Raw genomic sequence first — 18,055 nt, 5'->3', positions numbered from 1 at the left:
TCTGGCGCGTGTAGCAGGTGCACGTAAAAATTGAAATTACCACAACGGCCATGCGGTAGGTGGGCAGTAACTGCGAATCGGAGTGTGTTGGCCACACGTAGGTACCTAAGCGGCTTAGTAAAAGGGCACTGCATCATGGCTAGATTCTATATATCATGCCTAAAAAATTGGTGCTGAAAAAAATACACCTAGGCTTGTTCTATAAACTGCGCCTAACTTTAGGCATAGTTTATAGAATAGTACATACATAAGTACATAAGTATTGCCATACTGGGACAGACCAAAGGTCCATCAAGCCCAGCATCCTATTTCCAACAGTGGCCAATCCAGAACACAAATACCTGGCAAGATCCCCAAAAAGTACAAAACATTTTATACTGCTTATCCCAGAAATAGTGGATTTTCCCCAAGTCCAATTTAATAATGGTCTATGGACTTTTCCTTTAGGAAGCCGTCCAAACCTTTTTAAAACTCTGCTAAGCTAACCACATTTACCACATTCTCGAGCAACGAATTCCAGAGTTTAATTACATGTTGAGTGAAGAAAGATTTTCTCCGATTCGTTTTAAATTTACTACTTCGTAGATTTATCGCATGCCCCCTAGTCCTACCGTGTTTCCCCGAAAATAGGACATCCTTCGAAAGTAAGACCTAGTAGAGGTCTTGCTTAAATTTGAAAATATAAGGCATCCCCCGAAAATAAGACCTAGCAGGGGAGGCCTTATTTTTCGGGGAAACATCGGGGTCACCCCCCCACCCGAGATCGCCGGCTCCCCCCCTCGATCAGCGGCTCCCCCCGCCCTCAGTCACTCCCGGAACCAACCTCTTAACCGCTTCCTTTCACCTTCGCACTCGCCGCAAGCAGCAGGGCTGGCCACTCCTTCCTTCCGTGTCCTGCCCTCGTCTGACGTTACGTTACGTCAGGCGAGGGCGGGACACGGAAGGAAGGAGTGGCCTGCCCTGCTGCTTGCGGCGAGTGCGAAGATGAATGGTGAAAGGAAGCATTTAAGAGGTTAGTTACTTCCGGGAGCGACTGAGGGCAGGGGGAGCCACCGATCGAGGAGGGGAGCCGGCGATCTCGGGGGGGGGGGGGGGGGGGGAGTGACCCCGATGTTTCCCCGAAAAATAAGGCCTCCCCTGAAAATAAGACCTAGCAGGTCTTGGGGAGCAAAATTTAATATAAGACAGTGTCTTATTTTCGGGGAAACACGGTAGTATTTTTGGAAGGCATAAACAGACGCCTAGGTGTTTTTTTTTTTTTTTTTAATTCTATGAATTATTTATTTATTACTTTTATATTATTAACAAGGGTACACTTGTCAATTGAAATACAGCCATACATTTCAAACGTGATAATAAAGGAGAAGAAAATGATATACAACCAAATATCATCCCTTTTTAACATAATTATTTCGCTTTCTTAGACCAACAGTTCTGACAAGGGGGCGAATTGAATTGGAGAAGATTACAAACATAATTATTAATAATGACAAGGTTGCGTATTCCTCCTATATAAAATTAAAGATGTTATTTCAGTTGTTTCATATCTAGAAATGATTTTAGCTGATCAAGAGAATAAAAAACATATTTCAACTGACCCAGCTTTACAATACATTTACAGGGGTAGGCTAGAAAAAAAGACCCCCCCCCCCTACTTCAGTTGTCTTTAATTTCATAGCCAGAAAGGCTTTTCTTTTCTGTTGGGTCTGCTTTGTTACATCAGGATATATCCACACCTTGGCTCCGCCAAAATGAGTATTAGAATTCTTGATGTAAAGTCTCATGACAGTATTGAGATCTTGTTCAAATACAAAAGAAACAATTAGATTAGACCTCTCTCTTGTATTATCTAAGGATTGTTCCGGTATAGCTGATATTTATTTTTATTTTATTTTAGTTACATTTGTACCCCGCGCTTTCCCACTCATGGCAGGCTCAATGCAGCTTACATATTGTATACAGGTACTTATTTGTACCTGGGGCAATAGAGGGTTAAGTGACTTGCCCAGAGTCACAAGGAGCTGCCTGTGCCTGAAGTGGGAATTGAACTCAGTTCCCCAGGACCAAAGTCCACCACTCTAACCGCTAGGCCACTCAATGTGGCTGCGCAGGCTTCTGTTTCTGTGAGTCTGACGTCCTGCACGTACGTGCAGGACGTCAGACTCACAGAAACAGAAGCCTGCGCGGCCGCGTTGCTGATCTGCAAGGGCAGGCTTCTACATGGAATGTTGCTAGTGGAATAGCAACATTAACATTCCATGTAGAATCTCAATAGTAGCAACATTCCATGTAGAATCTCAAATTGTAGCAAAATTGTTACATTTGTACCCCGCACTTTCCCACTCATGGCAGGCTCAATGTGGCTTACATGGGGCAATGGAGGGTTAAGTGACTTGCCCAGAGTCACAAGGAGCTGCCTGTGCCTGCAGTGGGAATCGAACCCAGTTCCCCAGGACCAAAGTCCACCACTCTAACCACTAGGCCACTCAATGTGGCCGCGCAGGCTTCTGTTTCTGTGAGTCTGATGTCCTGCACGTACGTGCAGGACGTCAGACTCACAGAAACAGAAGCCTACGTGGCTGCGTTGCTGATCTGCAAGGGCAGGCTTCTACATGGAATGTTGCTAGTGGAATAGCAACATTAACATTCCATGTAGAATCTCAAATAGTAGCAAAATTGTTACATTTGTACCCCGCGCTTTCCCACTCATGGCAGGCTCAATGCGGCTTACATGGGGCAATGGAGGGTTAAGTGACTTGCCCAGAGTCACGAGGAGCTGCCTGTGCCTGCAGTTGGAATCGAACCCAGTTCCCCAGGACCAAAGTCCACCACTCTAACCACTAGGCCACTCAATGTGGCCGCGCAGGCTTCTGTTTCTGTGAGTCTGATGTCCCCCATGGAGGGCCCTACTTTAACAACCGGCTCCCAAAATTCTTAAAAAACTTAACAACCGGCTCTTGCGAGCCTGTGAGAGCCTGCTCCAGCACACCACTGACTAAGGTGCAGATTTTGAAGATGATCTGTTCTTTGATTGGGAGCCAATGCAACTTTTCTCGGAGGGGTTTGGCACTTTCGAAGCGTGTGTTGCTGAATATCAGCCTGGCTGCTGTATTTTGGGCGATCTGGAGTTGCCACCCAGTTTGCCCAGTTAGATTTCCGAGCGTCGGCAGTGAATATCTGTGGTGCCCAGATAACTTCCAGGCCTGTGTGACTCCATCCCTGGACGTGCACCAGCCTGCTGGGATATTTGCTCTATGAGTAAGTGCTTCTGAAAATCAGGTATGGCCTGGTCAGCAGGATTTATGTGTGTAGGAGCCTCTGCCACCCTGATATGTCCCGCTGGATATGGACCCAAAATACATTGGGGGAAATAAGTATTTGATCCCTTGCTGATTTTGTAAGTTTGCCCACTGACAAAGACATGAGCAGCCCATAATTGAAGGGTAGGTTATTGGTAACAATGAGAGATAGCACATCACAAATTAAATCCGGAAAATCACATTGTGGAAAGTATATGAATTTATTTGCATTCTGCAGAGGGAAATAAGTATTTAATCCCTCTGGCAAACAAGACCTAATACTTGGTGGCAAAACCCTTGTTGGCAAGCACAGCGGTCAGACGTCTTCTGTAGTTGATGATGAGGTTTGCACACATGTCAGGAGGAATTTTGGTCCACTCCTCTTTGCAGATCATCTCTAAATCATTAAGAGTTCTGGGCTGTCGCTTGGCAACTCGCAGCTTCAGCTCCCTCCATAAGTTTTCAATGGGATTAAGGTCTGGTGACTGGCTAGGCCACTCCATGACCCTAATGTGCTTCTTCCTGAGCCACTCCTTTGTTGCCTTGGCTGTATGTTTTGGGTCATTGTCGTGCTGGAAGACCCAGCCACGACCCATTTTTAAGGCCCTGGCGGAGGGAAGGAGGTTGTCACTCAGAATTGTACGGTACATGGCCCCATCCATTCTCCCATTGATGTGGTGAAGTAGTCCTGTGCCCTTAGCAGAGAAACACCCCCAAAACATAACATTTCCACCTCCATGCTTGACAGTGGGGACGGTGTTCTTTGGGTCATAGGCAGCATTTCTCTTCCTCCAAACACGGCGAGTTGAGTTCATGCCAAAGAGCTCAATTTTTGTCTCATCTGACCACAGCACCTTCTCCCAATCACTCTCGGCATCATCCAGGTGTTCACTGGCAAACTTCAGACGGGCCATCACATGTGCCTTCCGGAGCAGGGGGACCTTGCGGGCACTGCAGGATTGCAATCCGTTATGTCGTAATGTGTTACCAATGGTTTTCGTGGTGACAGTGGTCCCAGCTGCCTTGAGATCATTGACAAGTTCCCCCCTTGTAGTTGTAGGCTGATTTCTAACCTTCCTCATGATCAAGGATACCCCACGAGGTGAGATTTTGCGTGGAGCCCCAGATCTTTGTCGATTGACAGTCATTTTGTACTTCTTCCATTTTCTTACTATGGCACCAACAGTTGTCTCCTTCTCGCCCAGCGTCTTACTGATGGTTTTGTAGCCCATTCCAGCCTTGTGCAGGTGTATGATCTTGTCCCTGACATCCTTAGACAGCTCCTTGCTCTTGGCCATTTTGTAGAGGTTAGAGTCTGACTGATTCACTGAGTCTTTGGACAGGTGTCTTTCATACAGGTGACCATTGCCGACAGCTGTCTGTCATGCAGGTAACGAGTTGATTTGGAGCATCTACCTGGTTGTAGGGGCCAGATCTCTTACTGGTTGGTGGGGGATCAAATACTTATTTCCCTCTGCAGAATGCAAATAAATTCATATACTTTCCACAATGTGATTTTCCGGATTTAATTTGTGATGTGCTATCTCTCACTGTTACCAATAACCTACCCTTCAATTATGGGCTGCTCATGTCTTTGTCAGTGGGCAAACTTACAAAATCAGCAAGGGATCAAATACTTATTTCCCCCACTGTATACTATAATGGCCCAAATCCTAACCCTCATGTATTGTTCTTTGAGGGGAGAGGGAAGCCTAGATTAAAAGAAAAAGATTTGTTTGGCAAACCTTGAAACACTCTGTGGAGCTTGATGGAGAGCAAGGTTGCTTCACAGATAAGTACATAAGTGTTGCCATACTGGGACAGACCAAAGGTCCATCAAGCCCAGCATCCCGTTTCGAACAGTGGCCAATCCAGGTTACACGTACCTGGCAAGATCCCAAAACAGTACAATACATTTTATGCTGCTTATCCTAGAAATAACAATGGATTTTCCCCAAGTCCATCTTAATAATTACTTATGGACTTTTCTTTTAGGAAACAATCCAAACCTTTTTTTTTTGACCCCGCTAAGCTGACTGCTTTTACCACATTCTACTACTACTACTTAACACTTCTATACGAATGGATCAGGAAGGGCACCTGAGAGGTCAAACAGGTTTTTGCTGAATGTTAACATTTGTCATAGAAACCTCCAAGCACTGGGGTGTTTGTTTCAGATCAAGGGTACTTTGGATGGGGCAGATGGATCCCTTTATGTAAAGCTGTACATGGTTAACACCTTGACCCATGAATTGAAGAGGGAGAAGGTAATGGCAAATGATGAATTCTTGTCTAGATCAGATATGTTCACAGCTACTGTAGAAATGAAATGAAGCAGCTGGGCTCTCCCTGTTCTCTCTTAAAGGAGCTGCTGCTGTCTGGTATGCCGGAGATAGATGTGCAGGACTGGATAAAGAATACTGAATACACAAGTGGTTATGAAAGGGATGACCCAGTTATTCAGGTAGGACTCTTCTCTTCCTGCGTGTATATGGGGGGAGGGGGCGGAGGGAAATTAACTGAGCTGGTTTGCATCCCACTTTAATGTAAGTTTTCTCCTCGTATTGTTCTGTGCTCTGCGGGAGGCATCCAGTCATAAGTCAACCTCGGCAGACTTAGCAGAGCAGGTATTGTACTACTACTACTTATCATTTCTATAGCGCTACTAGACGTATGCAGCGCTGTACACTTGAACAGGAAGAGACAGTCCCTGCTCGACAGAGCTTACAATCTAATTAGGACAGACAAACAGGACAAATAACGGGTAAGGACAAAGGGTAGCAAGATTCCGGAATCCCAAAGAGTAGCAAGATTCCGGAACCCAAATAATAGCAAGATTCTGGAATCCCAAAGAGTAGCAAGATTCCAGAATCCCAAAGAGTAGCAAGCTTCTATGCAGAGTCCCAAAGAGTAGCAAGATTCCGGAACCCAAATAATAGCAAGATTCTGGAATCCCAAAGACTACTACTACTTATCATTTCTATAGCGCTACTAGACGTACGCAGCGCTGTACACTTGAACATGAAGAGACTGTCCCTGCTCGACAGAGCTTACAATCTAATTAGGACAGACAAACAGGACAAATAACGGATAAGGACAAAGGGTAGCAAGATTCCGGAATCCCAAAGAGTAGCAAGATTCCGGAACCCAAATAATAGCAAGATTCCGGAATCCCAAAGAGTAGCAAGATTCCGGAACCCAAATAATAGCAAGATTCCAAAATCCCAAAGACTACTACTACTTATCATTTCTATAGCGCTACTAGACGTACGCAGCGCTGTACACTTGAACATGAAGAGACTGTCCCTGCTCGACAGAGCTTACAATCTAATTAGGACAGACAAACAGGACAAATAAGGGATAAGGACAAAGGGTAGCAAGATTCTGGAATCCCAAAGAGTAGCAAGATTCCGGAATCCCAAAGAGTAGCAAGCTTCTGTGCAGAGTCCCAAAGAGTAGCAAGATTCTGGAATCCAAAAGACTACTACTACTACTGCTTATCATTTCTATAGCACTACTAGACGTACGCAGTGCTGTACACTTGAACAGGAAGAGACTGTCCCTGCTCGACAGAGCTTACAATCTAATTAGGACAGACAAACAGGACAAATAAGGGATAAGGACAAAGGGTAGCAAGATTCTGGAATCCCAAAGAGTAGCAAGATTCCGGAACCCAAATAATAGCAAGATTCCGGAATCCCAAAGAGTAGCAAGATTCCGGAACCCAAATATTAGCAAGATTCCAAAATCCCAAAGACTACTACTACTTATCATTTCTATAGCGCTACTAGACGTACGCAGCGCTGTACACTTGAACATGAAGAGACTGTCCCTGCTCGACAGAGCTTACAATCTAATTAGGACAGACAAACAGGACAAATAAGGGATAAGGACAAAGGGTAGCAAGATTCTGGAATCCCAAAGAGTAGCAAGATTCCGGAACCCAAATAATAGCAAGATTCCGGAATCCCAAAGAGTAGCAAGATTCCGGAACCCAAATATTAGCAAGATTCCAAAATCCCAAAGACTACTACTACTTATCATTTCTATAGCGCTACTAGACGTACGCAGCGCTGTACACTTGAACATGAAGAGACTGTCCCTGCTCGACAGAGCTTACAATCTAATTAGGACAGACAAACAGGACAAATAACGGATAAGGACAAAGGGTAGCAAGATTCCGGAATCCCAAAGAGTAGCAAGATTCCGGAACCCAAATAATAGCAAGATTCCGGAATCCCAAAGAGTAGCAAGATTCCGGAACCCAAATAATAGCAAGATTCCAAAATCCCAAAGACTACTACTACTTATCATTTCTATAGCGCTACTAGACGTACGCAGCGCTGTACACTTGAACATGAAGAGACTGTCCCTGCTCGACAGAGCTTACAATCTAATTAGGACAGACAAACAGGACAAATAAGGGATAAGGACAAAGGGTAGCAAGATTCTGGAATCCCAAAGAGTAGCAAGATTCCGGAACCCAAATAATAGCAAGATTCCGGAATCCCAAAGACTACTACTACTACTTATCATTTCTAAAGCACTACTAGACGTACGCAGCGCTGTACACTTGAACAGGAAGAGACAGTCCCTGCTCCACAGAGCTTACAATCTAATTAGGACAGAGAAACAGGACAAATAAGGGATAAGGGAATTGCTAAGGTGGGGTCTTTATGTAACCATCAGCATGGTCGTGGCTTTATTAAGCCCTGCTGGAGCTTCTTGGTAGCCTCTCTCCTTTTTCTGCAAGCTTGGGTTTAAATGTGACATCCAAATACGATTTAACAAAGTTTTTGATTTTTTTATTTGCCTAGTGGTTTTGGGAAGTCGTACAAGAGCTGACGCAAGAGGAGCGCGTTTTGCTTTTGCAGTTCGTGACGGGCAGGTGAGAAAGAGATCGCTGTGTTTGTCTCTCTTTGTGGTCATTAATCACCCTGGTAAAAACTTTACAACGGAAAACCTAACACTATTGTTACAGAAATACAATTTTGTTTTCCTTTTTCATCAGAGGGGCTGTAGAAGGCAGCCCTAATGTGGTGATAAATCAAACGTGCAGGTCTGTTTCTGCTTGTGAGGTGGTGTATCGACACTAGGATGGCCCGCTGTCCTCGGGTTTCTCATATCTGTGATTAATTGGTCTCACTGAGATTAACAGAATGTGGTGTCTGGGAGGAATTTCTGCATTCTGCACTGTGATGGGAGTTCAGAGTGACAGAACTACAGTTAGTGTGTTACCCTGAAATGAAAACCAATGCCTGATTGTACCGTGCATTATTTAAAGCACATTTAGGAAGTCAGAACACTCCGCTTATAAGCAGTAAATAGTGGACTTTTATGGATTAATATTTGACGTTATCCTCTGTCCATCATACTGGCAAGGTTGGATTTTTGGGTGCAGTGTTCACAGTGCCCCCTGTGGGTGGCAGAAAAAATTCCAAGCATTGCACATCAATAATAGCTGTGGCTAGGATGCAGGCTGGACACATGAAAGGTAATTCTATAAATTAGAGGCCTACATGTCCATATTCCTTGCATGTAGAAATGTATAGAATGCAAGCACTTACGTACCGTATTTTTCGGACTATAAGACGCACTTTTTTTCCCCCCAAATTTGGGAGGAAAATGGGGGGTGCGTCTTATAGTCCGAAAGTAGAGATTTGGCTGGCTGGCTGGCCGCCCGCCCTTTCTTCCTCCCTCCCTCCGAGTTCGGGATCGCCCTCCCCCCGGCCCTGTCACCACTTCTCCCCTTACGCGATCTTCCCTGGTGGTCTAGTGACGTCGGGGCAGGAAAGAGCCCCCTCTTTCCTGCCCAGCGCGCTGCTCTCCATCCTCCTGTATGCAGCCTGACAGTCTCGTCGAGATTCAAAATGGCCGTCGAGACTTCAATTCTCGGCGGCCATTTTGAATCTCGCCGAGACCGTCCGGCAGCAATGCATACAGGAGGATGGAGAGCAGCGCGCTGGGCAGGAAAGAGGGGGCTCTTTCCTGCCCCGACGTCACTAGACCACCAGGGAAGATCGCGTGAGTAAGGGGAGAGGTGGTGACAGGGGAGGGGGGAGGAGGTAACCCTGAGGGCGATCCCGAACTTGGAGGGAGGGATTCGGACAAGACGCACCGGAGCACCTAGGTTTTAGAGGAGGGAAAAAGCAAAATTTTTTTTTTCCTATTTCCCTTCTCTAAAACCTAGGTGCGTCTTATGGTCCGGTGCGTCTTATAGTCCGAAAAATACGGTAAGTAGACACTTACCCCCTTGGGTCCGTGCTAGAGCTGAAATCTCCATACGCTCCTCGAGATAGCAGACAAATAACTGTGAGTCACTTGTTCTGCCAGATTATTTTTGTATCGAAATCAATGGACCCCTGACGCAGGCCTTTACGGCCGAAACACGAATCGTGTCGGGTTGTTTTTATTGGTTTGAATAAAGACTTTGTTCAGGAAACACCATTTGTGAGAGGACTCTTTTGGATCCACTGGGCTAGATGGACCATTGGTCTGACCCAGTATGGCTATTCCTTTGTTAATATGTTCACAGATGAGCCTAGATTTTCATTTAATGTCTTTTAATATTTTTGGTGCTACTGTTAACCTTGTTTGCTTTCAGTTCCAGGGTACCTCATGGTGGCTTTGCGTACATCATGGGTGGCAGCGGGCTGCAGAACTTTACAATTGCAGCTGTGGCGTACACACTAAATCTGCTGCCAACGTCAAGTACATGGTAGGTTGAACAACCTCTTTTGAAACCACTGAGGTCAGATGTACAATGTGGACAAGCTTGAAGTCCTAATATTTAACCTGATTTTGAAGTACCATCGCACTTCTAGTGTATGCTTTGGTGGATCTTCCTCCACTGCTATCCCACTATCAGTCGGTGTACCTCAGGGCTCTGTCTTGTGACCTCTTCTCTTCTCTCTGTTTGCTTGATTCCTTGAAGCTATCACCTCCTCCTCTGGCATTCAGAACCATTGTTATGTTGATGACTCTTAAGCTCTACCTCTCCACACCAGAAACCCATGCACAAGTCTCAGCCTGGTTGTCCGATATTGCTGCATGGATGTCCCACCGCCATTGGAACCTGAACATGGGGATCTGATGGGGGTCCTGAGCTGCTTATCTTTCCCCCTAAATCCAGAGCTCTTTTCCCCCGTTCTCTGTATTTCTGTGGATAACATTCTCATCCTCCTTGTCTCCTCAGCTCATAACCTTGGGGTCATTTATGACTTCTCTCTCTTTTTCTGTGCACATATCCAACATAGAAAAATGTAGGCAGATACAGACCATATGGCCCATCTACTCTCCCTATCACAAGATCCTGTTTTCGTCTCCTCCACCTCCACGAAGAGGGCATTCCACAAATTCACCACCCTTTCTGTGATGAAGTTATTTCTGAGTCTATCCCCTTTCACCTTCATCCTATGCCCCCTCGTTCTGGAGCTTCCTTTCTATTCAAATAGACTGTCCTCTTGTGCATTTATGCTGCATAGGTATTTACATAGTAACTTAGTAGATGATGGCAGAAAAAGACCTGCACGGTCCATCCAGTCTGCCCAACAAGATAAACTCACATGTGCTACTTTTTGTGTATACCTTACCTTGATTTGTATCTGCCATTTTCAGGGCACAGACCGTAGAAGTCTTGCCCAGCACTAGCCCCGCCTCCCCTCACCGGCTCTGCCACCCAATCTCGGCTAAGCTTCTGAGGATCCTTTCCTTCTGAACAGGATTCCTTTATGTTTATCCCACTCAAGTTTGAATTCCATTACTGTTTTCATCTCCACCACCTCCCGTGGGAGGGCATTCCAGGGGCGTAGCTACGGGTGGGCCTCACCCAATTTCAGCTCTAGCCCGCCCACCCACTTTTCCTTCAGGCCCGCGCTGGCGCCAGCCCCAGCTCCCATTGCCGGCCACTGCTGCTTTTCCTGATGAGCAGCAGGGCCGGCGCTACAAAAAGAAGAAGCGCTCAGCTGACTGAGCTGAGCGCCAGCGCAAACGACGACTCGACGAGAAAAAATGTTTTTTAAAAAATGCGGCACCCAGGCAGCCTCGAAGCATCGGCTGCTGGCTCTGCAGGCTCCGCCCGTCTCTTACGTCACTGCCCCTGTTTCGCTCCAGGGGCAGTGACGTAAGAGACGGGCGGAGCCTGCAGAGCCAGCAGCCAATGCTTCGAGGCTGCCTGCGGTGCCGCTTTTTTTTTTAAACATTTTTTCTCGTCGAGTGACTCGTGAGAAAGAGGGAAAATGGAGGATGGGGATAGAAAGAGGGAAAACAGATGGGAGGATGGCAGAAAAAAAGAGGGAAAACAGATGGAAGGATGGGGAGAGAGAGGGGAGACGTTGGAAGGATGGGGAGAGAAAGAGGAGAGCTGCTGCATGGAAAGGGGGAGTAGTGAAAGATTGGAGAATAAGAGGAAGGGGCATGGGGAGAACAAGGGTGATAAAAAGATGAAAAGCCATAAGTAGATGAAGGAAATTAAAGAATGGATAGTAAGAATGAATTAAATCAGGACAGAGAGAGAGGCAGAAAAATATTGAAGAAAGCTAAGAAAAAGGAGAGAAAAATGAGAAATGGCCAGGAAACCCTGGCAGAAGAGTTAAGCGAAAACGAAGGAAAGCAGAATCTAGAGACTGGGAGCGACACAATGAGAAAAAGTAAATGGCCATACAAGAAAGGTAAAGAAAATAATTTTATTTTTAATTTAGGATAAAGTAATATGGTACCTGTGTTAATGAAGTTTCAGAGACCAATACTTCCTTCCTTAGGTCAGGCGAGGATACCGTAACAGCATTATACTGACCTGAGGCAGGAGGTTTTGGCCTCTGAAAGCTCACTGAAAAGGGTGTTAGGCTATTAAATAAATTGTCTGAAATCTGATGCACTGAAAAGCAGCACTTTACCCTGTGTGACAAATGCATCTGATTAGCGTGACTAAATTTTGCTGGGGGAGGGGGGTAGAGAGAAAATTTTGTGCCCACCCACTTTGGGTTCAGGCCCACCAAAAATTGGCAGTCTGGCTACGCCACTGGGGCATTCCAAGTATCCACCACTCTCTCTGTGAAAAAATACTTCCTGACATTTTTCTTGAATCTGTCCCCCTTCAATCTCATTTCATTCCCTCTAGTTCTACTGCCTTCCCATCTTCGGAAAAGGTTTGTTTGTGGATTTATACCTTTCAAATATTTGAACGTCTGTATCATATCACCCCTGTTTCTCCTTTCCTCCAGGGTATACATGTCCAGGTCAGCAAGTCTCTCCTCATACGTCTTGTAACGCAAATCCCATACCATTCTCGTAGCTTTTCTTTGCACCGCTTCAATTCTTTTTACATCCTTAGCAAGATACGGCCTCCAAAACTGAACACAATACTCCAGGTGGGGCTTCACCAATGACTTATACAGGGGCATCAACACCTCCTTTCTTCTGTTGGTCACACCTCTCTCTATACAGCCTAGCAACCTTCTCGCTACGGCCACCGCCTTGTCACACTGTTTCGTCGCCTTCAGATCCTCGGATACTATCACCCCAAGATCCCTCTCCCTGTCTGTACATATCAGACTCTCACCGCCTAACACATACGTCTCCCGTGGATTTCTACTCCCTGAGTGCATCACTTTGCATTTCTTCGCATTGAATTTTAATTGCCAAACCTTAGACCATTCTTCTAGCTTCCGCAGATCCTTTTTCATGTTTTCCACTCCCTCTCGGGTGTCCACTCTGTTACAAATCTTAGTATCATCTGCAAAAAGGCAAACTTTACCGTCTAACCCTTCGGCAGTGTCACTCACAAATATATTGAACAGAATCGGCGCCAGCACCGATCCCTGAGGCACTCCGCTACTCACCTTTCCCTCCTCCCCATTATTAAGATGGACATGGGGAAAATCCACGGCTTATTTCTAGGATAAGCAGCATAAAATGCATTGTACTGTTTTGGGATCTTGCCAGGTGCTTGTGAACTAGATTACCCACTGTTGCAGGCAGGATTCATAATCCTGCAAAATTTCAGCCTCGTGTATAGACTAATTGCATCTTAAAAAAATGAGATGAATAAAAAAGTAATTAACCTCAGAAATCACATATCCTGCTTTAGGTACCTGCAGTTTTTAGGCTGCAATTCATGAAAAACATCAAAGTTGGGGAAAAAAAATTGTCGAGTCCCATTCTATTGACCCTATAGTACACAAAACTTTCAAAAATTAAAATTTCCCCCTCAAACTGTTAATAGCCTTTGTCTCTGTTATTTGTAACCCCACTTTTGGCACATTTTCATTCAGTGGACCACATTTATATATTTATACACACAAGCACACAGTTTTCTCTGTGAAACTTAATTACGTTCTTGTTCAGTGAAGACTTGAAAATGAGCTTTGATATTAACTTTGCAAGCAGTTTAGCGGTACACATGGAGATTAGCTTTTTCTGTAGCACAGTTCATTACAATGCTTATTATTTTTATTATTATTACTACTACTGTAATATATATATATATATATATATATCAAACATATAAATGGCAAGTGACCAACTCACCTGCAAATGCGCAGTAGAGTCCAACTCCGAACCCTGAGAGTGTAGAAGTCCAAGCCCCGCCTCGGAGGAGGAGGGAGCAGGGAGGGAAGGAGGGGGTGGAATTGAGGGAAACAGGCACAAGACTGCAGGAATCATAACGAAAGCAGCTGAAGAATGCGAGGGGGGAGAGGAGGGTTGCTGAACATGGGGGGGGGGCAGGAGAAACAGCAGGGTTGGTGGACCGGGGGGGCATAGGAAAACAAAAACTAGCCCGTTGTTTCGGGCTTAACAGCCTATGTGCGCCAAATTGGAGTTACCGCCTGGTTACCACATGGCCCTTGCGGTATTTTCAATTTTGGCGTGCGTCCGCTACGTGCGTCTGAAGACTGTTTGTTTTTTATTTTCTGGCGCATGGCAGCTGCGCCTGTAGACCATTACTGTCCAGTTACCGTGTGAGACCTTACTGCTAGGTCAATGGCGTGTGGTAAGGTCTCAGACCCAAAATGGACGCGTGACAATTTTCATTTTGCCACACATCTGCTTTCGGCAAAAAAATAAAAAACATTCGTCTATACTACCGCAGGCCATTTTTTAGTGCACCTTAGTAAAAGGACCCCAGAATTTCCCAGTTTGATTGCAGATTCCTGAATATTTTTTTGCCAGTTGTTATCCTCATGTGGAATTTGGTGCCCTAGATCAGTGTTTCCCAAGTCCAGTCCTGGAGCGCCCCCTTGCCAGTCAGGTTTTCAGGATCTCCACAATGAATACGCATGAACTTAATTTGCACGCACGGCCTCCATTATATGCAAATCTCTTTCATGCATATTCATTGCGGATATCCTGAAAGCCTGCCTGGCTAGGTATGTCCCGAAGAGTGGGTTGAGAACCCCCTGGCCTTAGAATAGCCTTAAACCGTTTTCTTTTCCAAGATTTTATATTTCACAGGTTCTGTGCTTTCCTTTTCAGTATTAACATGCTCAAACTACCCGAGTATCCCAGCAAAGAAATCCTGAAGGACAGGCTTCTAGTGGCGTTACGTTGCGGGAGTTACGGCTACACGATGGCATAGTGAAGTGAAGAAGAAGAAGCAATTTCAGGAGCTGCCAGAGAAGCAGCAGCCCAACTCCAGGACCTGCTGTTAAGAACAATTCATCACATATCAGTCATTCCCTTTCCATTTGGAAACAAGGAAAGGCTTTTGTTTTTAATATTTCTTTTTTCACATCCTTGGTTCTTTGAAAGCCATATGTTTCCCTGCTGCTCAGTGAGATTTGTTTTTTCCTAAAGTCTAAAAATTATATTTATATCAAATATGAGACTGTGTTTCATTTTAGTTAGGAAGTATATGTTTAAATTACGACCCCCCTTCCCAACATGCTGCTCTCTAAGGGAAATGGCATTTATTTTGAATAGTTTATACATATATGTATATAGATAGTTTACTTTCAAATGGGGTAGAAAAGGACGTAATTGAGCAGTTGTAAAATAATATTTTTTAGAACTTTAAAAATGTAATATAGCTTGTAAAGACTCTAGAAAGAAAAACACGAAGCTGGGGTAACCTTCGCTCAGGCTTTTTCTTTCTTATTTGTTGAAGTTCTCACCGGGGAGGACGAGCCATGGAGCTTCCTGTTTAAATCACCAATTTAGTTTAGAATTTGGATGTATTACGTCGGATGTACATTGACTTTTTGTTCCCAGATTCGTTTTCTCTTGCTTTCCTGGGGTTATTTCTTGGGAAGTCTTTTTTAATGTATTATTTTAATCATCATTATAGGTTCTGTTTTAATTTATTTAGGAGCGTTGTGCATGTGTACCTTTTGAGTATCAAGACGCCTACCATGTTTTTTTGGAAATAATTTGAAATGTATTTTTGTAGCACTGATATCCTGATTCTGTATATGGAGCATTTTATATGTTGTCTTTAATATATTTGCTTTTCATTGCAAAGTCGAGCCTTCTTCAGTTATGTATCAAGAATCCAGATCCTTCGGAACAAACATAGGCAGTGGCGTTCCTGGTGGGGGACGGTGGGTGCGGTCCGCCCTGGGTGCACGCCGCTGAGGGGGGGGTGCCACGCGCCTGTCGGCGCCGCTCGTTCCGTTCTCCCTCTGCCCCGGAACAGGTTACTTCCTGTTCCGGGGCAGAGGGAGCATGTAACGAGCGACGCCGACAGGCGCACGGCACTCCCCCCCCAGCAGGTAAAAATGCACCGGGGGGGGGGGTGTCGTTTCGCCGGGGAGGGGAAGAAGGTATCATTTCGCCAGGGGGGGGGCATCGCCGATCCGCCCCGGGTGTCAGCCTCCCTAGGAACGCCACTGAACAATAGGGGTCCTTTTACCAAGCTGCGGAAAAAAAGGGCTCTTTTTCCCACGTACCGGGGCCCTTTTTAACGCAGTGGTAAAAAAAATAGCCCCCAGACACACATGGCCATGTAACAACAAGGCAAGCGATCTGCAAGGTCCAATGTGGAGAATAAACGAGGAGATCAAAGTGACATCCAAAGGATTTTATTAGAGATATCGTATATAAGAAAGTTGCCCGACACAGGCCGTGTTTCGCCCACAAAGGGCTGCATTTGATATTTTATGATTTGATATGTTTGTTTGTTGTAGCCCCTGACGCAGCCCTCTGTGGGCGAAACACGGCCTGTGTCGGGCAATTTTCTTATATACGATATCTCTAATAAAAATCCTTTGGACGTCACTTTGATCTGCTTGTTTATTCTCCACACATGGCCATGTGGCAGGGAGCCCTTACCACCACCCATTGAGGTGGCGATAAGGGCCCCCACGCTAACCTGGCGGGAACCGGGCAGCGCGCAGCAATGCCCGATTAGCTCCGGGTTATATCGTCGCGGAAGCCGTTTCCGGGGGATCTCTTCCCCCCCCCCCCCCCCAGAAATGGCGTGCGCTCGGGGCGGGGCTACTGCCGACGGCCGAGTTGGGTTGGCGGTAGTCCCGGAAGAGTGAGCGGTAAGCCCGGCGCTCTGTAAAAGGGCCCCATATTGCACAGGTCTATCTGAATCGGCACATTATTAAAAGCTATTATGATCCAGAGGGCCTGGGTAGGAGCATTAAATGAGCCATTTTATGGCCATCCTAATAGGAAAGTTCAGTCGTGTTAAGAGTAAGCTCCTTTTGAGCAGGGACTGTCTTTTCTTCATGTTCAATTGTAAAGCGCTGTGTACGACTGGTAGCGCTATAGAAATGATTTATGCTTTCCATACCACAGTCCTAGCGATGTTCTTCCCATTCACAATATTGATGACAGAAAAGGAGGAATGGCATCCCTGTGCCGAGCATCTCAACAGAGGTGCCGAGATCCTACTCACTGGTGGACCATGTGGGCATCCTATATAATAAAAGGCACCTCCAACATTCTGAAGCTGACTGCATGGCTGAGGCATTCCTGCTCTCTGTATCCATCTCCTGAATTGACATCACGTACTTCCGGGTTCGTCACAAGCAGAAGTGACCAACCACACGAGGTTTCTCGGCTTCAGAATGTTGGAGGTGCATTCTATTAAATAGGATTGGTCAGTTCCTTTCCTATATAATAAAAGGCACCTCCAACATTCTGAAGCTGACTGCATGGCTGAGGCATTCCTGCTCTCTGTATCCATCTCCTGAATTGACATCACGTACTTCCGGGTTCCTCACAAGCAGAAGTGACCAACCACACGAGGTTTCTCGGCTTCAGAATGTTGGCGGTGCATTCTATTAAATAGGATTGGTCAGTTCCTTTTCTATATAATAAAAGGCACCTCCAACATTCTGAAGCTGACTGCATGGCTGAGGCATTCCTGCTCTCTGTATCCATCTCCTGAATTGACATCACGTACTTCCGGGTTCGTCACAAGCAGAAGTGACCAACCACACGAGGTTTCTCGGCTTCAGAATGTTGGAGGTGCATTCTATTAAATAGGATTGGTCAGTTCCTTGAAGCACAGCCAGAGCTCAGCGTCCTGCACAGTAACGCTCAACCAGAGAGAGAGAGGGGGGGGGGGGGGGGGGCTGACACCAGAGAGGGGGGGAGCTATCTCTGTCACACACACACACTCTCTCTCTCTCTCACAGTCAATGTCTTTCTCTCACTCTCACACACTGTCTCTCACACACTCTATGTCTCACACTGTATCACATTCACTCTCTATGTGTCACACAGTCACTCACACTCTCTTGGTTTCATACAGTCTCACACACACTCTCTCTTGCACACACTGTATCTGTGTGAAACACACTCTCTCT

At 45.7% G+C, this 18,055-nt stretch overlaps 1 protein-coding gene across 3 annotated transcripts in view; it reads left to right on the top strand.

Moving 5' to 3' along the window:
• The window catches only part of HACE1 (HECT domain and ankyrin repeat containing E3 ubiquitin protein ligase 1), a 279,223-nt gene extending 263,468 nt beyond the window's left edge, over window positions 1–15,755 (top strand). For 2 of the 3 annotated variants that reach the window (XM_030199162.1, XM_030199161.1), the window contains 4 exons: window positions 5,665–5,763; window positions 8,117–8,187; window positions 9,904–10,017; window positions 14,772–15,753. In XM_030199162.1, coding sequence (XP_030055022.1) covers window positions 5,665–5,763; window positions 8,117–8,187; window positions 9,904–10,017; window positions 14,772–14,874 — 387 coding nt within the window. In that variant the 3' untranslated portion in view covers window positions 14,875–15,753. Of the gene's footprint in view, window positions 1–5,664; window positions 5,764–8,116; window positions 8,188–9,903; window positions 10,018–14,771 lie in introns of all 3 variants that reach the window. The other variant, XM_030199163.1, reaches the window with a different exon arrangement.
• Window positions 15,756–18,055: the final 2,300 nt, after the last annotated feature.

Source organism: Microcaecilia unicolor, chromosome 3 (genome assembly GCF_901765095.1).
Source record: "Microcaecilia unicolor chromosome 3, aMicUni1.1, whole genome shotgun sequence".
NCBI classification, from domain to species: domain Eukaryota; kingdom Metazoa; phylum Chordata; class Amphibia; order Gymnophiona; family Siphonopidae; genus Microcaecilia; species Microcaecilia unicolor.
This window is presented reverse-complemented; position numbering and strand designations above follow the sequence as displayed.